We start from the raw sequence: 22,624 nt of genomic DNA, 5'->3' as shown, positions 1-22,624 counted from the left end.
TGCAGGAATCTCAACTAAAGCATCCATGACAGATGGCCACCCAACCTCTGCTTAAATACCTCCAAGAGTCCTGTGGAATCCAGTTAAGATGACTTTAAAGCCCTAAACGACCTCGGCCCAGTATACCTGAAGGAGCGTCTCAACCCCCATCATTCTGCCCAAACACTGAGATCCAGCACCAAGGGCCTTCTGGCAGTTCCCTCGCTGTGAGAAGCCAATTTACAGGGAACTAGGCAGAGGGCCTTCTCCGTTGTGGCACCCACCCTGTGGAACGCCCTCCCACCAGATGTCAAAGGGGGGGGGGGAACTACCAGACTTTTAGAAGACATCTGAAGGCAGCCCTGTTCAGGGAAGCTTTTAATGTTTAATAGCTTTTTGTATTTTAATATTCTGTTGGAAGCTGCCCAAAGTGGCTGGGGAAACCCAGCCAGATGAGCAGGGTATAAATAATAAATTATTATTATTATTATTATTATTATTAGTCCCTAAAGCAACAGCCATGGCCCATTTAAGTTTCCCCAAAATATGTGTGCATAAGCTTCTCCCAGAAGCCATTCAAAATAAGTGTGCCAAAAGCAGACCATGAGTTGCCTGCTGGCATTGGCTCCAGTCTGCCTGTCTAAGCAAGTCCAAGACTCCAGAGGTTTCTAAGAGAGAAGGGAAGCGCTTTGCACAGCAGGAGATTGAGCACAGACCTTTGCTGTAGATATTGACTGTTGCCTGAATCCACAGTACACGCCTCTCATCCCATGTTCTTTCCTATGGCAGGGAGACAAAGGTGACCAGGGTCCTCCAGGAGAAAGAGGACTTCCTGGGGAAAGAGGGCTAGCAGGCAACCCAGGCCAACCTGGACCTGCAGGACCCCCAGGACTCCCAGGCCAGGCCCTTCCAGGAGCTCCAGAATGTGGTGGTGCCAATGGTGGAAATGAAAAGGTGAGACTGGGTCAGGGGGAGAGAACTGAGGTCACTTCCTCATGAGTTGTTTGTTGAGCATTCATCCTGATTGGCTTCCACAAAGTTTGTGGAGAGGTTAGACAGCTCTGAGCACTTATTCTGATTTATTGGGGAGGGGGTTATGACGTCACATGAAGCAACTATCATCACACACCTTCCTGTGTGTTCTCCCATCACTTTGGTTATCACACAAAAAAGACTGATGGAGGGGGAGTGTGTTTGTTGTGCAACAGCACCAAATCCACTTTAATTGGGAAACCAGAATGTGCCAATATGTAATTGATCCACAGCGGAAGATAGCAACACTTTGGAAGCACAGAGGCCAGGGGGGTTTTAGGGCCATGTGCGTTAAAATCTTTTTCCAGCGCTTTGAAGTATCATCAACTTTATGAGCAAATGTTTTCAGGCTTTCAGGGAGGTTTCTAACACTTTGGCCCATGCTACAGTCCCAATCTGGATTGGCGGAGGCAGCACCGGTTATTTGCATGGAAAGAAAAGTTTCCATTTGTGTTAACTGAAGCTTTTCTTCCAGGCATAGGAGAGATGTCCAATCCAGATTGGGACTGCAGCAGGGGGAAAGTATTAAAGCCCTCCCTTCCAGGTTCCCAATGCCTGCCGTTTATTTATTTTTTAAAAGCCATTCATGCAGCTGCTATTTTTTGGGAACGGCTTCTCTTCTGCTTTGGCCCTACAACACTCACACATGCATTATATCAGCACAAGGTAGACATGGAATTGCAGCCCTGTCATGTCTTGTTTAAACCTAGTTCTTACTGAAGCGATAAGCTTTTATCAGGACTTCGGATTGTGGGTGGGAGCACAAAGAAATTCCCTGCACACTGCGCCAGTCTTCTCCCTTACATGCTAGCTTTCTGCATTTGGGGTTTTTTGTGGAGGGAAATATTATTGTGTTGCTCCCACCTCCCATCTGAAGTGATCCAACTCAGACCCAGGTATATTCTCTTAGGAAGAACTAGATCTTAGCTTTGGTTTCCTATGAAGTCACAAATCTTGACAAATGCATTAGCAACTTCCCAAAGACGCTGAACGATATTTCTTCTGCCTCTTAAAATATCAACAATACACCTTGTGCCTCTTGTCATTTTTCCTAGGGGGTCAGCATCATGGAAGGGCCCCCTGGTCCAATGGGCTACCCAGGTCTTCCTGGACCTCCAGGATACCCTGGTCAGGAAGGACCCCAAGGGCCCCCAGGCCTTCCAGGGCATGAAGGTCAGCAAGGTACTCCAGGCCTCCCTGGCACACCAGGCCAGCCTGGCCCACCAGGATCCACAGGGCCTGCAGGCATGCCGGGGCCAGTGGGGGCAGAGGGGATTCCCGGAGCCATGGGCCCTGAAGGGCATCCAGGACTTCCAGGCCACATGGGACCACCAGGACCACCAGGCACCCCTGGGCAGAACGGGCCTCCAGGACGAGAAGGGCTTCCAGGGAAGGACGGGCCAAAGGTAAGCAGCGCCGAAAGTGGGGTCATGGGTGAACTGTCAGAGGTGGGCGGCCTAATAGCAGGAAGGCAGGATGGAAGGGAGGGAGAGGAAAGCTAAATATGACGGGCAGGAACAGGGACGTGAACTTGCAGCCCTCCTCCTACCTACGCCCTGTAACAATGACAGGTATTTTGCTAGCGGGTAGGTAAATGCCTGAATTTCCAAAGCAATTTGAGTGGGTCTCTGCTTGCCTTGAAGCAGAGGGGTGGGTGGGTGTGAGTCAGAGGCAAGGAGCACCAAGCCTACATTTCTCATAATAATAATAATGATGATGATGATGTTGGTGCAGTGGTACCTCAGTTGTTGAACGTCATCTATTCCGGAAGACCGTTCGACTTCCAAAACATTCGACAACCGAGGTGCAAAGGGCCATCTGCAATTTCCATTGAGAAAACTAAAAAACACACAGCAGAAGCCGTTCAGCTTCTGAGGTGTGTTCGAAAACAGAAGCAATTACTTCTGGGTTTTCGGCATTCAGCTTCTGAGATGCTCGGAAACCAAGGTACCACTGTACTTACAAACCTTGGGTTTCTGTTTTAGGACTTGTGATAATGTTCGTGGTTTATTCTTGCAGGGTGAGAAAGGTGAGGTTGGCCTACAGGGCCCTCCTGGCAATCCAGGTGTGAAAGGTGAAATGGGGCCTCAGGGTGTACCTGGGCCCATGGGTCCTCCTGGCGAAAATCAGGTCAGTGGAAGTACGCTTTGCTCTGAGCTAGCATGCTCTCTGATACCCATCTGGGATTGCTTACTTATGGCACACTAAGGCCGTGTACACATTCCTGCTTACTCTGCATCCAGTGCTCTCCCACCGCTGGTTTGTGAAGACACACGACACTAACCACAATCCACACCTGTCCTGTAGTGTCTTGAGGAACATTGCATTTTGACGTGTTTTCCTCCCACAAACCAACTTCCATGTAATCATGAAAGCCATATGAAGGCATTAGGGTTACCTGACCTCCAGGTCTGACCCGAAGTCCTCAGGTTTGCCAGGTGGCAGGTGGATGGTTTGAATGTCCAGGTGGATGGGAGTGCCTTTAATAATAAAAATTATTATTATTAACAGAACTGTGCATTCAGCTTGCAGGCTCTAGCCCAGCAGGAGCTGGCTGTAAATTATAGCATAGACACTCTGGGCGATCTGCCCTCCTTCTCCTCTCCCCTGTCTCCATGATCCACCGAGGGCCTCCCCCAGAACATCAAATAAAGAAATAAAAAGGAGTATTCTTTGCCTGGATCCAGGTTTGGGGCAAGTACTCTTTGGTTAGAGGAACCCCAGCAGAGATTTAAAATCGCAAAATGTGCAGCAAAGTAAAGAGTGGAAATATAGGTTATTAGATCTTTAAAACAATCCCTTCTAAGTTGCTTCCAAAATTCCCCCCAGTGGCAGACTTTGAGTTCTCAAATTTCAGTAGCACCATGTGCAACACTAAAATTCTGCACGCATCCTGCCTCTTGCACTCCATTCTAAAGCATTGTTTTAGCGCCTCCTGCAATGCGGGGCCCAGTGTGACCATACCGGTCATGCTACCCTTAAACCACTTCTGTTCCCTCTTCCCTTAGCACAGAAAGAGACCGCATATAAGTGGTTTACTTACAATCTCTTCAACAGTCATATTCATGTGTTTTTCCATACATCGGTAAGAAAACACAGGCAGTAAAACATAGGTTCCAAAGTGGTGAATGCTTCTAAATTATTTGTATAGAAACAGAAAGATAGCTTGCTTAAGCCACACAGCCTTAGCTTGAAGCATCCAACTTAGACCTCTTTACAGGTAGGGTTCCACCCAACGTAAGGGGGAGTGACCTAGCCAAGCCTGGCAATAATAATAATAATTTATTAGTTGTACCCCGCCCATCTGGCCGGGTTTCCCCAGCCACTCTGGGCGGCTTCCATAGAAACCAAAAATACACTAAAATATCACGCATTAAAAACTTCCCTGAACAGGGCTGCCTTAAGATGTCTTCTGAATGTCAGGTAGTTGTTTATCACTTTGACATCTGATGGGAGGGCGTTCCACAGGGCGGGCGCCACTACCGAGAAGGCCCTCTGCCTGGTTCCCTGTAGCTTTGCTTCTCGCAATGAGGGAACTGCCAGAAGGCCCTCAGCACTGGACCTCAGCGTCCGGGCAGAACGATGGGGGTGGAGACGCTCCTTCAGGTATACTGGGCCGAGGCCATTTAGGACTTTAAAGGTCAACACCAGCACTTTGAATTGTGCTCGGAAATGTACTGGGAGCCAATGTAGGTCTTTCAAGACCGGTGTTATGTGGTCTCGGCAGCCGCCCCCAGTCACCAGTTTAGCTGCCGCATTCTGGATTAGTTGTAGTTTCCGAGTCACCTTCAAAGGTAGCCCCACGTAGAGCGCATTGCAGTAGTCCAAGCGGGAGATAACTCGAGCATGCACCACTCTGGCAAGACAGTCCGCGGGCAGGTAGGGTCTCAGCCTGCATACCAGGTGGAGTTGGTAGACAGCTGCCCTGGATACACAATTGACCTGCGCCGCCATGGACAGCTGTGAGTCCAAAATGACTCCCAGGCTGCACACCTGGTCCTTCAGGGGCACAGTTACCCGCTGCACACCTGGTCCTTCAGGGGCACAGTTACCCTATTCAGGACCAGGGAGGCCTCCACACCAGCCTGCCCCCTGTCCCCCAAAAACAGTACTTCTGTCTTGTCAGGATTCAACTTCAAGACAGCTTGCTCTATGCCTTCGTGCATTAATTAGACTTAAGCATGTTGGTTATATGAGGCTGCTTATCCCACAGAAGTGGGGTGAGATGGCCCCAAAGGCAAGCTTGTGTATAACTTATTTTCATAGAAACTTTCAAGACATTATGACCACAGACACGAGCCTGCCAAAGCATAAGGTGATCCTGGTTACATTTTAGAAGCTAAATGGAAACTGGAATTGTGATAGTTATGAGGCTTCCGTTGCTTCCTATTGATCCTTGGGCCCTTGCCCCTCCATGCATGCAGGACAGCTTTTTATTCTTCCTTGCCCCTTCCATTTCCGCCTTCCACTCCCCCAGTTGTTGCAAAAAAGAGAGGAGAAAACCCGGGGGGGTTTTCTTAAGGGAAGATGAATGGACTTTGAAATCTATACATATGTTTTATAAATATAAACAGGCATGTGCAAAAATTGTTCTTAATTGGCACATAAACACCAAAGTCTGACAAGAACACAGGTCCGAAGGATCTGTCACTTGTGCATGGGCAGTTGTTGGGGGGTGGTGTTCCTTATGGGTTGCATCAATGCCCTTCTCTTCTCTCTTTGTAGTGCAACACTCATGCAAGAGTTCCTGGGCCTCCAGGTCCTAAGGTGAGTATGAAGCCTATCAAGCAACACGGCAGAGATGGGGGGAAGCAGTGGCCTTCCAGATGTTCTTGGGCTCCAACTCCCTTCAGTCCCAGCCAGCAATGTCAATGGTGAGGGATGATGGGGGTTGTAACCTGGCCTCTGCAGGGCTGCAGGTTCCCCTGCCCTACTTGCACTGGCATGCTTTCGAACTGCTAGGTTGGCAGGAGGATTCGAACCGGGGGGGATTCGAACCGCCGACCTTCCGGTCAACAAGCCTAAGAGGCTCAGTGGTTTAGACCACAGCGCCACCCTTTCCCCCCATCCCTGTCATACCAGCAGGAGAAACAAGGTGGTGCAGGAAGGGCACCCAAAATCTCTGTGTGTGGGCAACCACTGCAAAGACAATGGCGTGTAGTTAAGTTGTGGACTAGAGCTGACTTTGGATACCCTGGAAATTATTTTTCTTCCTCACTTTCACCACCCCCTGCCCCCAGTTACAAGAGGGAAGAGTGGAGAGATGGGTGGGGGGCTGCCTCTCCTTCCTTTCTCTTTGGGTGATGCCCCTTCTTCAGAAGGATGCGGTAGGAGCCCTCGCTCACTGAGCCCACCTCAAAGTTTTCATCATGAGCTGAAAGGATGGGAAAAGTGGGAAATCCAGAGAACCCATGATCACGAACTCTATTCATCCTTGTTTGTAGCTGTGTTTATTTTTGCTCATATCCTCTTGTGATATGTGTCTCTTCCTCCCGGAAAAAAACATCCTTTTGTGTGTCTCTTCAGCATTTATATTCCTGCCGTCTTATCTTCTCCCTGCTCTCTAGTCTCTGCTTTGCCTTATATCAAAAGCAGAGCGGGTGTGAGTCAGAGGCGAGGGACTCCAAGTGTACATTTCTCTTTTAAAAATAAAAAATTAGTACTTACAAATTTTGGATTTCTGTCCAACTCTCTCTCCCTTTCCCTCCACCATCCTCTGCTTCTGCCTTGCCTCTTGCCTATGTTTGCATTAGTGCTTTAAAATGCAGCAAGGTTTGCTCCAATTCAGCTGTAATATGGGAAAGTGCCGGGACAAAAAAAAACAACCCTGCTCCTACGTGGAGTACTAAAGCACAGATCTGTGCCTGGAAAGTGCAGTGCAAAAGGGAGTATAGCTAAGCCCTTAGTTTCAGGCCCACAGGGGGCTTGTCTAATCAGTTAATCGTGGATTAATCCTGGAATTGTTGAGCTGGAAGGGACCCTGAGGGTCATCTAGTCCAACCCCCTGCAATGCAGGAATCTCAGCTAAAGCAGACATGCAAGATGGCCATCCAACATCTGCTTAAAAACCTCCTAGGAAGGAGAGTTCTCTCCTTGCGAAGAGCAGTGAAAAATAGCCAATTCTAAGAACTTTTGGGTATGAGTTTGTGTGTGTGTTTGACTACAAGGCCACGGACTTCCTGAGTTCATACTTTAAGGTGCAGGGAAGCTGCCTGCTTTGCTAAAGGTAAAGGTAAAGGTACCCCTGCCCGTACGGGCCAGTCTTGACAGACTCTGGGGTTGTGCGCCCATCTCACTCAAGAGGCCGGGGGCCAGCGCTGTCCGGAGACACTTCCGGGTCACGTGGGCAGCGTGACAAGCTGCGTCTGGCGAGCCAGCGGAGCACACGGAACGCCGTTTACCTTCCCGCCAGTAAGCGGTCCCCATTTATCTACTTGCACCCGGGGGTGCTTTCGAACTGCTGGGTTGGCAGGCGCTGGGACCGAGCAACGGGAGCGCACCCCGCCACGGGGATTCGAACCACCGACCTTTCGATCGGCAAGCCCTAGGCGCCGAGGCTTTTACCCACAGCGCCACCCGCGTCCCTGCTTTGCTGGGTTGTGGCAAAAGCCCGTTTACTACTCCAGCCATGTATTCCCCTGCAATCTTTCCAGAAGCAAAGAGCTGCAACGAAACCTAGGGGACAAAGCAGCAGTTAATAACCCGGTTAGCCTCATCACACCCCAAACAGAATCAGCAGCGCAAGTTTAGGCGAAGCTGCTGTTTTGAACCTAGAGACTCTAAATACGGGGTGATTTAGAGTCCTCACGAACCATCAGCTTCAGGCAGTACTGCCCACATGTTCATTGAAGTGTCCCTTGAGTCGGTGAACCACCCTGTCTTCTTCCCAAAATTGGGTTAGGGGGGGAAAGGACCATCCCCAGGAGTGTTGTTCTCTAACTTGAGAGCTCCTGATCCTGGTTATATCATAAGCTTATGAATAGGCTTGTCGCTGTGTCCCTGGCTGTACAGTACTTATAAGTGTGTCATGGTGATTTGCAATTTGACCTCCCGTTGGTTGCTTTTCTTCCCCCTTGCAGGGTGAAAAAGGAGAACCTGGAGAACGGGTACGTAGTAGTGCAAAGAGGACCCACATCTTCAAGCACTGTGATGCATTCTTCTTCTCCTCCTCCTCCTCCTCCACTTCTTCTTCTTCTTCTTCTTCTTCTTCTTCTTCTTCTTCTTCTTCTTCTTCTTCTTCTTCTTCAACTCATTCTAAGGCCCTTCATTGTGTTTTCTTATCCAGGATTGCTGCAACTGCCCTGGAACAGCAAAAGCTGACTCGGACTCCTGGACACCTTTTACCTACCAAGAGGTACACTGAAATATGTTTGCCCCCACCCTGCCATTTAGGATCAGTGGTCTTAACGCTGAGTGCATGGGGCAGTGTTTCCTCCAAGGATCAGCTAAGGGGAAACTTGTGCTGAGTATCTACTATAAGCCTTTGTCTGTGGAGGAACAAAAAATAAAGGCGGAAGCCAGTGTAGGGTGAAAGGTATTTTAATGGGTTTTCAGTGCTAGTCTGGATTGTCATGGGCCAGGGGTCAGCAAACTTTTTTAGCAGGGGGCCGGTCCACTGTCCCTCAGACCTTGTGGGGGTCGGACTATATTGGGGGGGGGGGGATGAACGAATTCCCTTTCCCCACAAATAACCCAGAGGTGCATTTTAAATAAAAGGACACATTCCACGAATGTAAAAACATGCTGATTCCTGGACTGTCCAGGCCGGATTTAGAAGGTGATTGGGCCGCATCCGGCCCCTGGGCCTTAGTTTGCCTACCCATGTCATGGGCCTTATTGGAGGAGGCATTTCCCCAGCATCTCCTCTTAGGGTGCACACAGGTTGTAGAAAAAAACACCCCAAAAAATCAACCAACAATTCTTGAACGTGTCCCACTGCTTCTCCTCATCCCCAAGAGTTCCATCATATTGATACATGCAGTGGCGTAGCGTGGAGGGGTGCAGGGGGGGCCGGCCGCACCGGGCGCAACATCTGGGGGTTAGGGAAATCCATGGGTTAGGGGGCGCAAATTACTTGCCTTGCGCTGGGTGCTGATAACCCACGCTACGTGACTGGATACATGCATGTTCCAAAGCGATACCAATATTAATATTTAGTCATGGCTTAGTAAAAAAAAAAAGTTGCCACCGCTACTGGCCAATTTATTTATTTATTTATTTATTTATTTATTTACTTATTTACTTACTTACTTACTATTTCATGTCACAAGATTTATATGCCGGTTGACTGTAACAAAGCCTCAAGGTAGTTTATAAAAAGAGCCAAAAGTGCAGTGTCAGGAGACTCTCCCAGCCTTTGCTGACGGTGGTTGTGTTCCATAGTGTGCCCTGCCATGGGTGTAAACATCCTGAATTTCTGCAGTCATTAGGGAAAGAGGCAGGGGTGTGTGTGGATTATGTATTAAGTAAAAATGACATGGGTGGGCAAGATGTGCCCATGAGCAATATCAAGATATTGAGTTGGCGTCTTTTTCTTCTCCTCCTCCTCCAGAATGGCAAAGGAGACCTTGAGATATATGGCTCGATTGCCAGCCGTGTAAGCCACCCATTTCATCTTCTCCAACAAACCTTGGTTTGGTTTTGGTTGTGTGTTTTTTTTTTTAAAAAAATGTATCTTGCCTTCAGAATGTGCTGTCTTCCCAATCTTGGCCTTTTCCTTTAAAAAAACAGAACAGAACAGATAAAAAGAAGCACTTTTGCCTAAATTAGGAGTAGGGAACCTTTTTCAGTCTGAGGGCTGGCTTCCCCCGTGGCATCCTTATGGGGTCCGTGTGGTGGGTGTGGCCAGAGGCAAAAGTAGGTGGAGCAAGGGATGCGACTCCTACCTTTGAATAGAAGGATACATTCCAGCCATGCAAAAGTCACAAGTTTCAGCACACACGCATACAAACCATCCCTCCATCCAGGCTAGCAGGCAGGGCCAGCCCAGGACGCTAGAGGCAAAACAGAAATTGCTGCCCCTGTCCCCTCTGCTGCATGCTTGCATGCTGCTGTGCACCCACCACGCACCTGCCTGGCATGCGCCCGCTGTCGCATGCACGCATGGGCATGCGGCTGCGAGTGTACGGTGGGGGGAGAGAAGATCGTGATCATGATGGGTGTGCTCATCAGAGGCCGGACCTGCTGCCCTCCCAGCTGTCCAGAGCTTGCTGCCCTGAGGCGACTGCTTCTTCTTGCCTCATGGGTAGGCTGGTCCTCCTAGCAGGAGACGTAATCACAGTTCAAGGCACAGTCCAGCCAGGCAAAAGCACTCGAGAAGGGCTTCGTGATGGGATGCGGGTAGAGAGCCCCAGAGGGCTCTGCATTTGACCTCTTGGTCCCAGTTTCCACCCACCCACTCACCACCCCAGACTAAATGAGCATTGTATGGAACCAAAGATCCCAGGCTGACTTCCTTAGAGCACTGGAGTCCACCTGAGTCTTGCACGAGAAACAGTTGTGCAAGCAGGCAAGCTATTCACCAGCCCATTCAGATGTCAAGGTGTGAAATGTAATGGTGTTTGCAAAGTTCGGTTTCAGAATGCAGATAACACCCAGTGTCTCTGTTCCCTTCTCTGCTTCTTCTAGGGTCCTCCAGGCCCCGCAGGAAATCCTGGCATGCCTGGGCCCCCAGGCCCTCCTGGACCACCAGGAGTTATTTACCTTAATGTAAGTGATCATCATCCCTCCCCCCCAACCCCCCCCACCTCAATGTTAGGAGAGATGGAGCAGCCACATGGTATTTAGAGAGTGGCTTGTGGGAAGTTAGAGATCTGTCTCTTCAACTGTTTTTTAAACATCACATATGTGGGATGGGGGTTTTCTTGCTTTGTGGGATTTTGTATCTAATACTGAAAGCTTTAACTTGTGTTCTTACCTTCTCCTGCCTCCCATCTGTCCAGAGGGTGATCCCTATCCCACCCAGGAGGCATTGCAAGCAACCGGTGAGTTGGCAGGGCCAAATGGCTGCTTTTTCGCTGCTCTCTAATACGTCTTGCAAAGACAAGTAGCACCAGGCACCACCCAAAGCATTGTTCAGCAATCCAAGCCTCTGCTGCATGAGAGGACCGGCCAAAGGAATATTTCCTGTGTGGAACAAACAGAAATGTTTGGTTCTGGTGTAGCAGCAGCCTTGGCTGAAGTATTAGTAGCGGTGGTATTTATTACATAATTGGCAAATACATTTCATTAATTAATTGCCCTTTACAAAATAAAAAAAGGTCTCAAAGCAGCTTGCAATAATTTAAAATACAAAGTACCATAAGGTGAAACACAACCAAAATTTACAGAAATGGTTGGGTACAACACACTGTGTGTAAACAGGAAGTGCTGGTCTGCAGACAAAATTAATGCTGCTGGCCCCTGAACTTGGTAGAAGCTCCCCACACATAAGACGCAGCCCTGTGGGTTAAGGGTGCCTTGCTCAGCAAGGAGGCCGATTTAAAAATCTTTTGATTCCATTTTTCACTGAGTCCCACCCCAAACTGGGCAAGGTGTTTTCTGCACAGTCCATTCGTCTCTATAACTTGGCTAATGTGGTCTCATCTCTGTGCTCTTTGTTTTATTCCAGTTGAGCCAGGACCCATCTTTGGATTCAGGTGCGAGCCGTTTTCTCTCTGGCTAATAATGTGTGACTTCTCTTGCTTATCTGCTCTACTGCGATTTGATGTGGCTTGCATATCTATCCAGCATATGGCCAACCGGCAGCCTGGGAGGGCGCGAGGATATAGTCTGCAGAGGGTTTTTCTCTGACTCTGCAATCTGTGGTTCCACCAGTTCTTTGCTAAATGCAGCCTGTGGATGACACAATATTAGCCCAGGACTTGCATATACACTTCTAGTAGACGTTTAGCCCTAGCCAGTCCCTTCTTCACCACCTTTACAAAGGGAAGAAAAACTTGCGGAAATGCATGCAATGTGCCCTATTTGGGTGTTTTCCCACAGTCTTCCTTGCCACCACTGGCAGCATACTGGTCTTGGAATTTGAGCTGTGAGTGTGTTGCCAAGTCAGTAAGGAAGAATTGTTGTCTGCCAGCCATTCTGATTTAGAACCATAAATATTCAGCACTTCAGGATGTTGTTTACAGACTCTCCTCTTTGGGGGCAGGGGGTGGGGAGCTTTTCCTTGTACAGTTGATGGAATATTTTCTTCCTGCCACAAAGGGATGGATGGTGGCTGGTTAGTTCATTCTGACCTTTTTCTGCTGTGCAGATGATGGGCTGTCTTTGAAGGATTCTTCCAATGGAAACCAGTATGGGTTTAAGGTATGTCACCTTCATTCTTCTCCTTTCTGATACTCCCTCCAAGAGTTAGTCCAGAGTAAAGAGCTGAACAAGTACAGGTAGAGGGAACCAGGCAAAGGGCCTTCTCAGTGGTGGTGCCCGCCCTGTGGAACGCCCTCCCATCAGATGTCAAGGAAATAAACAACTACCTGACGTTTAGAATACATCTGAAGGCAGCCCTGTTTAGGGAAGTTTTTATGTTTGATGTTTTATTCTGTTTTTTCTGCTGGGAGCCACCCAGAGTGGCTGGGGAAACCCAGCCAAATGGGTGGGGTACAAATAAATTATTATTATTATTATTATTATTATTATTATTATTATTGTTATTTTCCTCCACCACCAGCTCCTCTGCACATGAGATTTAGAAATTCACTTCACATAATCTGGATTTCTTCACACCCTCAATGAAATCTCCTTCACCTATCTCATTTCTCAGTTATCAGAGAAATGTTTTTCTCTGTCCTGAGACAACATGCTTCTTATCTGAAAGCCAGGGGTTGCAGGTGGAACAAAAGTTATAAATTCTGCTCAAACAATACACAACTGCTAAGTGTTGGGTTAGTAGCTACTAGATTCTACAATAATAATCTAAGGATCACTGAAGCGGCTCGGAAGCACCCCTTTCGTTGAGTAGCAAAAACCAAACAAATACATTTTGCTAGTATAAACCTAAAACTTCTGTAACTTATCAAAATGACAGTAGTTGAACTAAAAATGTAAAGCATGGCATAAATTATCCACCTGATGAAGTCTAGCCCTGTGCCAAATTTCAAAATGATCCACTGAAAATCACCAACAATACGGTAAGTTAAAAAGTGCTGAAAATTGACACATTGACCCCTTTTACTCCAATTTTTATACAATCTTGTCATATATTTGTTTCCAATTTGGGTGGGAAGCTATGGAGTACCGGTAATTCAAGCTCCTTGAAGACATGTTTTCATTGGTTTCATGACGTTCTGAGGAGCACTTCAAACGTTATTATGGTTTTATTGCCCTGTTAAGGCCTATAATAGCCACTGTTGGCAAAATAATATGATGTGTGTGCCGTATAAATACTGAAGCAATATTCATGGACCGTTCTTCAGTGTTTGCAGAGGGAGCCACCTAGCGAATAGGATATGTAATGCTTGTTGTTTCAGTTGTGGGACCGACCAGGAGACACCAGCCGTTGGGCTGTGATCACATTTGGAAGCCTGATAAGTTACTGTGGGCACCGCACAGATCCCCCAAGAACATGATGTGCACATTCTCACAACCACACACATCCTAAAACACACACACACATTGCTACCCCACACATCCCAGCACATACACAGAAACACGCACACCACAGACACTCCACCCAGGCATAAACAGTTTACTCACTGAAGGATTCCTGTAGCAATATGGCAAGGCTCAGGTGTTTCATAAGTCATTACAGGGCCAAAACAACGTGGAGCATCTTTGCAGGTCCAGGCACTTCATTGAGGCCTGAGAGACCAAAGAAAAACGTGGGGGCACGGATGGCAAATTTTAAGCAAGCCCAGCTTGTGATGTGTCACAACTGTTGACGCAGCATGTTTCTCAAAGCATCGGCCTTAGCTTCCTGTTTGCTGAATTAGTGGAGCTTGAGAGGCAGCATGAGATAGCCTTACCTCTGGTCAGCCTTAACCGAAAGGTCTCTTGATCGCTGAATTGCAAAGCCTTCCACCAGTTGAGGGTAAGTGTGCTTTTAATAAAGGCACCTGCTCTTCCTTTACTTTCCAGCACTCCACGTGGATCTTCAAGTCAAAAGAGCTGATGTTCAAATCGGCCTCCTCCATTCCTGAAGGCAGCTTGGTCTACGTCAGTGAAGGGAATGAAGCTTTCTTCCGAACCCCCAAGGGATGGAGCAGGCTTCTGGTAGGAAAACATTGGGACACTGATGTGCATGACTCTGTAGATGTGAAGCACTCAGACTCGCTCAAGCATCTGGATGGCCACTATATGAAACAGGAGAATGGGCAGCCAATTACCAGGGATGATGTTGTAGTGGGTTTATTGCATCAACAGGAGGTAGGACTGCTCTACGATTCCCTGGACTGTTTAGACCCTTTGCCCTGATCCAAGAGTGCTGCTCAGCTGCTCTCTTTATTTTTAAAAATCAGGATGAGATTAAGTTATGCTTTTGTGGCTCGCTTGCTTGAGCTACCTGGGCAATGCTTGCCCTGATGGCATTTAAAAAAAAACTTTTCGCACATGAGAACAAATGCTCGTTTTTTTACACGTTTCGGTCCAGCCTTATCCCTGTTATGTTTCTATTGTCTCTTGATCAGCTGGAGGATTCAGAGTCTTTACTGGTTGGAGATGACCCTTCGGTGTCTACAGACAGAAATCAGGTGTGGACTTCTTCCAACTTGTAATGCTTTGCCATTGCCTGTTCAGCAGGTCTCCTGGGTTTTGCTGTGGCATAAGTTAAAGGGCTGAAAGTGGGGAGAGCAAAGAAACCGAAAGCCCATACAATTTTACATCCATTTGGGTGGCGCACTTGCAGAAGAGCATAGTTAACTGCTGGATAAAGTAATGATGAAATTAAGTGATATAAACCCCTTTGAGTAATAAATTTCATCTTTTTGTAAAGCACCTGCTCTACACACCAACAACTCCTTACTCCAGCCTCAGTGGGTCTATTTAATTCTTCTCAACAACTGCCCCACCACAGCTACGGACAGGCAGAAAACTCTTACTGGGAAGAGGCTGCATGCACTGCTGCTGCTAGCACCTTCATCACCTTCCTAGTTCTCTTACACTCCGTGCATAGCTAGTAGGAGGGGCAGATGGTGTCTGGGGGTGACAATATTTGCTGCAGTTTATGTGCGCATGCATTCTAAGGGCTCGTTGACACAGCATTTGAGTTTAAGCTGAGTCACATTAAAAAATGGTTTTGTTTCACCATGTATCCTGTCTTCCTAGGTCCCAAACGACAAGAGCCAAGCAACCGTCCAGACTGTACCACCTAGCATCCCCCAGAGGATCCCTTCAGTAAGTTCAACAGAAGAGGAGTATAAGGCAGTCAAGCTGCTGGCACAACAGCTTGCCTTTTCTTCCTCTTTTTGAGTGTTGTCTCAGGCAAAGAATTTAGCAGCAGTGGGTGGGGAGGGACACAGGTGGCACTGTGGTCAAAACCACTGAGCCTCTTGGGCTTGCTGATCAGAAGGTCAACAGTTGGAATCCGCTCAACAGTGGTGAGCTCCCATTGCTCTGTCCCAGCTCCTGCCAACCTAGCAGTTTGAAGGCATACGAGTGCAAGTACAGTGGGACCTTGGTTCTCGAACTTAATCTGTTCTGGAAGTCCGTTTGACTCCCCAGACCATTCGAAAACCAAGGCGTGGCTTCTCATTGGCTGCAGGAGCTTCCTGCACTCAATCAGAAGCCGCCTCAGACGTTCGGCTTCCAAAAAACGTTCGCAAACCGGAACACTCACTTCCAGGTTTGCAGCATTCGGGAGCTGATTTGTTTGGGGGCCAAGCCGTTTAACAGCAAGGTACCACTGTAGATATATAGGTACTGCTGCGGCGGGAAGGTAAACAGCATTTCTGTGCACTCTGGTTTCCTGGTTTCTGTCACGGTGTTCTGTTGCGCCAGAAGTGGTTTAGTCATGCTGGCCACATGACCCGGAAAGCTGTCTGTGGACAAACGCCTACTCCCTCGGCCTGAAAAGTGAGATGAGCGCCACAACCCCATAGTTGCCTTTGACTGGACTTAACCATCCAGGGGTCCTTTACCTTTTTTATAGACCTTGCTGTACCAATCTCTTCTTTCTGGAGGCCCCCTTGAAGATATGGTGCAAAACCTGGCAAGGCCATAACAAGAACCTGACTGGTTGATTGACACCACTCCTCTGGTTGATCTTCTCCACCTTGTTGTCCTCCTTAGGTGTCAGGTGTTTAACTAAAATCCCTCAATTTTTGTAGCTCCGCCTAGTGGCCCTCAACATCCCCCTGACTGGTAGCATGAATGGGATTGGTGGCGCTGACCTGCGGTGCTATCGGCAGTCACAGGAGGCGAAGCTGCGTGGAACTTTCCGGGCCTTCCTGTCATCATCCACTCAAAGCCTAGTCTCCATCGTGAAGAGAGCTGACAGGAACCTGCCTATTGTCAACCTTAAGGCTAGTAGCAACATCCTGTTGAATTCTTGATTTGATGCAGACATCTTTTCTGAGGAGAGCACTGGTACCTGGTGAAAAAGGCATGTGGTGCTCGCCTAGAAACTGCTTCTTATGGATAAGTGATGACCCTAGCAGGCACTCCTATGTTTTGGGGAAGGGCAGGATTCTTGTGCCTTCCGCTGCTGTGGCTGAGGCACTTGGGTTGTAGAATAATGTTGTGGGGCCTACAGCCTCTGTTGACTGTTTTCTAGCTTGAAAAGCATTGTTTCTGTTGCAGGGCCAGCTGCTGGCAAAGAGTTGGAATTCCCTCTTCAGTAGTGCTGCTCGTTTCAATTCCCCAAAGTCCCCCATCTACACATTCAATGGGCGCAATGTCATGACAGATCCTATGTGGTGAGTAACATGTGGGGAAAGAAAGCATCTGTAGGGATATGTGACTATATGGGAGGTACAAGCAGGGCATCCAAAACTATATTCACCAGTTCCCCCATAAGTGGGACTGTACCTAATTGTGGAATATCTAGGTGGGGGAAATATTCAGGAGGCCCAGAAGGGGCAAGTTAATGGGTAACGAGGTCAACTTTGTCCAGCATATTAGATTTCTGGGGAAGGTTTTTGAAGCACACAGGTGAGGAGTTCAGAACCTACATCTTGCCTATTGCGTACCTCCCCTGCTCCACAGCTTGTCTCTCCATGTGCTTTTCTTCTCCACTTACTACGAGTAATGGAAGGAACCATGACCATGGACTTAGCTATACAGCTGCAAATAAAACGTTTTAAGTTTGCTGTAAAGTGCAATACACAAATGTGACACTAGATGGTGACCATGACCTATGGCACATTCAATATATTTTTCAAAACTTTTTTTAAAAAGCATTTTCACAGCGTTTTTTAAATATGTATGTAGATTCCACCAATCTATGAAAAACACCTGGGCAGAGGAGCTGCTGGGAGGTGTAAATGGAATCTGCAGGAAACACTGGGCTGTGCTTGCCTTTTGCTGTTAAATTCAGATCCAACCTCTTTCTATGCTATTGGGTTGATAGTTCCAAATTTAAACACGTGCAACCACGGCCATTGTGTCTAGTTTGGCCCTTGGGAATAATGAATTGAGATAAGTCAGGATGGGTGCCTTTTTGTGCCTTGCAGTTGACTTCAGCTATCCACTTTTGTATGTCCTTCTATTTCTATGTTCAGGAGACAAAAGGCAGTCTGGCATGGTGTCAAACAACTGGGAGGCCAGGCCGAAAATCAAGACTGTCAGGAGTGGCGAACAGCCTCCAGCCAATCCAAAGGCCTTGCCTCACCTCCAGCCGGAGGCAAGTTCCTCACAGCGGACGCACATAGCTGCTCAGACTTCCTGGTTGTTCTGTGCGTGGAAAATGCCTTCTGAGATGAGTGCAGCTTCAGATCAGCAAGGAACAGCAGAAGGAGCCATTTGCTACAAAGGCTGGATCAGGATGAATTACCTGATTCATTCATTGACCCTTAAGACACATGAGGTGGGAAATGCAGGTACCCATCCTTCTACCCCAGCTGGGAAAGAATGTTTGAGAGGAAACCATGCATCGCCTGCACCTCAGCAAGCTGCCATGTGTGCTGATGTGTAGAATCAGCAACTCACGCGGGCAGGTGCAAAAGGGGCTTCTGCTTTGTTACAATGTGTGTACCTGGACTTACATGTGCACCACCAGCACTCATGTACAGTATGCTCATATACACACTGCTGAGAGGTTTAGGAACTTTTGCTGGAGTTATGATGTGTGCTTGTTATGGATGTGTGTTAACCCTTATGCCCACAAGAAGCTCTCACATGAAGAAACAAAGAAAGCTTGGTTTATTATACAAGGTGTGACCGGAATATTCGGTGAATGGTCACAGAAATCGGACAGCGAGAAATATTCAAACATACATACCTTACAGGCCTTCAAAGTAGGCCCTCTCTGATACAGTGCACCACTGACAACATTAGTACAGTAGAACTGTTGGAAACGTCTGGAGAAGTCCTCTTTTCATACTGCTTTCAGTTCCCTTGCACCTTGGAAGTGTGAAATGTTGAAAAATCTGTGCCCTTTCAGTGCAAATTTCAGTTTTGGAAAAAGAAAGAAATCCGGTGGGATAGGATTAGGAGAATATGGAGGATGGGACAACTCAGTAACCTCAGTAACGATTTCGCACGGAATATGCAATTCTTCCACCATCATTCAGACGGACAAACACCAATCCCACATCAATAACGCACAAACTATGTCAACATTTGCCGCCGTTCTGCTCATTGACAATCTGCCAGACTGAGGGTTATCTTCAGTGGTTTGCCACCCTTCATAGAAACACTTAAACCACTCATACACTGTCTTTCGAGTTACAGCTTCATCTCCGTACACAATTGTGAGCATTTTGTGAGTTTCCGGTGCTGATTTACCCAATTTGAAATAGAATTCCATATTGACTTTCTGCTCCATTTTCAATCACAACGCACTGCACTGTTAACAGCTACTAAACGCTACCACATGAACGTAGGCCTGTTAACAAATGCCGAGACACGTGCATATATGTTAGCTGAAATATGGATGAATGCCTACCATGTATCTCCGCGAATCCAGCAGTTCTCATTATTGTATACAGGGGTGATTCACCCAAATTACTGGTCACAGGAGCGACAGAATATATAAAAATGCTGCTTTAGACAGCAAAGTTACAGTCTAAGCAGGTAGCAAATTACAATACATACACACTTTGATTGGAGATTCCCTAACTATTCTAAAGGCCTACAGAAGCATGGGCATGACAATTTTGCCATAATCCCACACTAGAAGGAAGGTGGGGAAGGAAACCATACCTGTCCTTAAAGCAAAGCAGATATGTGCCGAGTCCTAAATATCTCTGGGTTAAGTGCTGTCCTGTTGGAGCTGTGAGAGCTAACAAACCTTTGAATCTAGGTTTTTAAAATACCTTTATGCCATGATCTACGGAGATAAACCACATCATAAATTCAGATTCACACACCCTTCTTTACAACTTCATCACATAGGTAAATCTCTCAGAAGATATGTGTGTGTGTGTGTGCATTTGTGTGCACGCACTCACAGAGATACATGTGAGTGCACATAGTTTCCCAACCTGTTCTGTTTAGCAAAAAAAAAATGTGGCAGAAGGGATGTATTGTGCTCAGGAATTTTTATGGAATGTTGTAGCTTTTCCCCCACAGTGTTCCTGCATAGGCAAACATAGATCTCACGAAGAAAAGGCAGCATCTAGGTTGCAGGCACATTTACATTTTTGGAACTATTTAATTCTACAGCAGGGAGGTGTTAATAATAATAATAATAATAATAATAATAATAATAATTTATTATTTATACCCCGCCCATCTGGCTGGGATTCCCCAGCCACTCTGGGTGGCTTCCAAAAAAATATTTAAATACTGTAATACATCAAACATTAAAAGCTTCCCCAAACAGGGCTGCCTGTTAACATCTGTGGGGCAGCTCCTGCACACTCCTGCACTAGCAAAATGACCTGCAACCAAAGCATTCCTGGCAGGTCGAGCATCCTCTTGAAAACAGCCCAAAGAACTGCAACAGCGACCTTTCTAGGCAGCTTTATCTGTTCCTATACTGTGTTTATAAGGCTGATACTACACTGTTACATATCGCAAATACTAGTACGGAAAACCCATACAGTAGAGTTGTCATACGTCTGGGGAAACCTGGACATGCCAATCCAGGTGGATTTTTACATTTTAAAGGAAATGTCTGGGGGTGGGGGCTCGGGCTAGGGCAGCTTGGACTTGGGCTGCTCTGCACACCACAGCTGCTGCCAGCCTGAGTCAGGGAAAGAGCCATATGGGGAGCAGCAGAGGCCTCATGCACCCACATGTCTCTTTCTTCGCCTCAGGCTGGCAGCGGCTTGGGCTGCCCTCTTTTTTGCTCTTCAATATATGGCAACCCTATCATACAGTCACCTTCACACATAAAGAAAAGTTGCACTTCTTGATCTGAAAATTTGGTAGAGTGTTATTTTAACTTCAAAATGCCGCCCCCATGGGAGAAAGTTTGGTTGCTTGTTTCTTTTTAAAAACTGATTCCAGTTTAATAAAGATGCTATTTTGAATAACCTTCTCCAGCTTTCCCTAAACCTAACAAAGTTGGTTGATTTGAGCATATGAAACATCAGTTATAACAATGATAATGAAATGAATGAGAGGCTCTTTATGATCTACTGGGATCAGATAGTCCAGCTAAACCCAAAATACTCTCAAGAGTGACAAGAGGATCAATATATATAGAAAATTCCCTAATTGCCACGAGGTTCTCATTCTAGCAATGTGGAATTCATTTGTCCTGGACTCTGAACAACACCAGTGCAAATCTGGAATCATTCCATTACATCTATTAAACTTAACTGGTGAAAGGTGCCATTCGTGTAACACTTTAATCCCCCCCCCCTCTTTGATTAGTTGCAATGCAGTTACTTATTTTATTATGAAAAACAGATCCTCATTGTCCTATAATTTCCTCCCTACAATCCTATTTCCTCTCACCTTCAACTTTTGAATCTGTTCCTTGTTTCCTCACTCCTGTTTTAAGTCATTTTACTGACTGTATATTTGTTTACAATATATCAAAAGAAATTAATTTATGTTAGCACAATATATTTTTCAACAAGTTTTTTTAAAAGGATAGCTTAATTGGTTAGAGGGGTTTTTAATCCCATCCATCTTTTGACATGTTTCTTCACACTGTAATAAAGCTCCATGATGGAGAAGGTCTGATGTGAAATAAAAATTGTTCGTTTGTCATTCTCTTTTGCTTCTGTGTCATGCCTTTTCAACTGTCAGCATCCAACTACTAGTGGACTTTTATAGCGCACAATAAACAAAGTTGATCAGCATAACACAACCATAAAACAGCATAAAAATACTGTTCAATGGAGTCTCACAGACGGGTCTCTCCTGGGGATTTGTAGTAGCCCAAAGCTTATTGAGAGTTGTGCATACCTCGTTTTTTATTCTTTAGTTTCTATGTATTTTAGAAATTATTGGCATGAAGGAGCCATGCTTGGCAGTGGGCTTGTCCACACTTCCCTTGGGAAAACCCACTCTTTACTGCTGAATCAAAGCACACATCAGTTGGGCTTTTTGTGCATCTGATTCAGTGATAAAGAGTGATTTTTCCCAGGGGAAGTGGTGGGGCAAACGGAAAACCACTTGGTCTCGTGTTTTCTAGGCGTGAGACAAGCAAAGTGTGGACAAGTCCAGTGTCTTACATCAAAAGGAAGAAACATTGGGCAAGAGACAAATCTCCTAGAGCAGTGGTATTGAACTGGTGGGTCAGGAGAACCCACTATTAGGTTATGGCTTGATCTAAGGTGGGTCACAACAGCAGTGTTACCACCATGCAAATATACGGCCAAAAAAAGCCATAAGAAATGGGTCCCCAAATGCATGTTTGGCTTGAAGGGGGGTCCTGAATTCAAACAGGTTGAAGGCAAGTTAGAGGACGCTTTCCTGATGCATGTGCATTCGTGATGACCCAAAGCTTAGCATACCCAGAGTTACTCATTTTTTGGGTCACCACACATTAATGAGCATTTCCAAAACAAAAACTAGTGGTTTTGAATGGAGAGGATTCCTCCGTTGAACTCAGTGGGGCAGCTTCCCAGTCACCAAGACGAAACATACAAAGCAAATTTGGGGGTGCACCTTTAGTTTCCTACCAAGTTTAACAATCAGGCTGCTTCAAACTTTACTGGTGAATAAGGAGCTGGGAAAAATAGTAACTGACTTCAGAACGGCATGAAAACGTCCATCATGACATAAGTCACGACGATGCTGGGAATGATTTGCCTTAAGATTATATGTATGGTATTCAGCAAGTTAGGCCGAAAGGCAATAACAGGGGCCAGGGCCGACCCACCCATGAGGCAAGGTGAGGCGACTGCCTCAGACAGCAGGATCCACAGGGGCACCAGAGCCAGCCTCCAAGAAATGCATCACCCACTGCTGCTGTGGTGCACTCACTGAAGGACAAATTTGCTCCCCCTCCATGCCACCTCCACAGTTCCCTTTTGGTCAATAGGAGGCACTGTTCGTCTCCTCCCTCCTTTTTCCGCCTTCCCCCCTTTTTCCCTTGAGGTGGGGAGGGGAGGGCGGTGGGCGC

General features: G+C 46.9%; 1 protein-coding gene across 6 annotated transcripts in view; it reads left to right on the top strand.

The window, feature by feature from the left end:
• LOC309355420 (uncharacterized protein) overlaps window positions 1-19,772 on the top strand; it is a 53,699-nt gene extending 33,927 nt beyond the window's left edge. For all 6 annotated transcript variants that reach the window (XM_081886243.1, XM_081886240.1, XM_081886238.1 and 3 more), the window contains 17 exons: window positions 769-933; window positions 2,067-2,417; window positions 3,031-3,141; window positions 5,737-5,778; window positions 8,091-8,117; window positions 8,297-8,365; window positions 9,563-9,607; window positions 10,639-10,719; window positions 10,953-10,994; window positions 11,621-11,648; window positions 12,263-12,315; window positions 14,083-14,217; window positions 14,631-14,693; window positions 15,268-15,336; window positions 16,269-16,463; window positions 16,741-16,856; window positions 17,661-19,772. In XM_081886243.1, the coding sequence (XP_081742369.1) occupies window positions 769-933; window positions 2,067-2,417; window positions 3,031-3,141; window positions 5,737-5,778; window positions 8,091-8,117; window positions 8,297-8,365; window positions 9,563-9,607; window positions 10,639-10,719; window positions 10,953-10,994; window positions 11,621-11,648; window positions 12,263-12,315; window positions 14,083-14,217; window positions 14,631-14,693; window positions 15,268-15,336; window positions 16,269-16,463; window positions 16,741-16,856; window positions 17,661-17,856 (1,788 nt within the window). In that variant the 3' untranslated portion in view covers window positions 17,857-19,772. The remainder of the gene's footprint in view (window positions 1-768; window positions 934-2,066; window positions 2,418-3,030; window positions 3,142-5,736; window positions 5,779-8,090; window positions 8,118-8,296; window positions 8,366-9,562; window positions 9,608-10,638; window positions 10,720-10,952; window positions 10,995-11,620; window positions 11,649-12,262; window positions 12,316-14,082; window positions 14,218-14,630; window positions 14,694-15,267; window positions 15,337-16,268; window positions 16,464-16,740; window positions 16,857-17,660) is intronic.
• Window positions 19,773-22,624: the final 2,852 nt, after the last annotated feature.

Source organism: Podarcis melisellensis (assembly GCF_964234715.1).
Source record: "Podarcis melisellensis genome assembly, chromosome: 13".
Lineage (NCBI taxonomy): Eukaryota > Metazoa > Chordata > Lepidosauria > Squamata > Lacertidae > Podarcis > Podarcis melisellensis.
The sequence above is the reverse complement of the archived record's forward strand: the minus strand, read 5'-3'. Positions and strand labels throughout refer to the sequence as shown.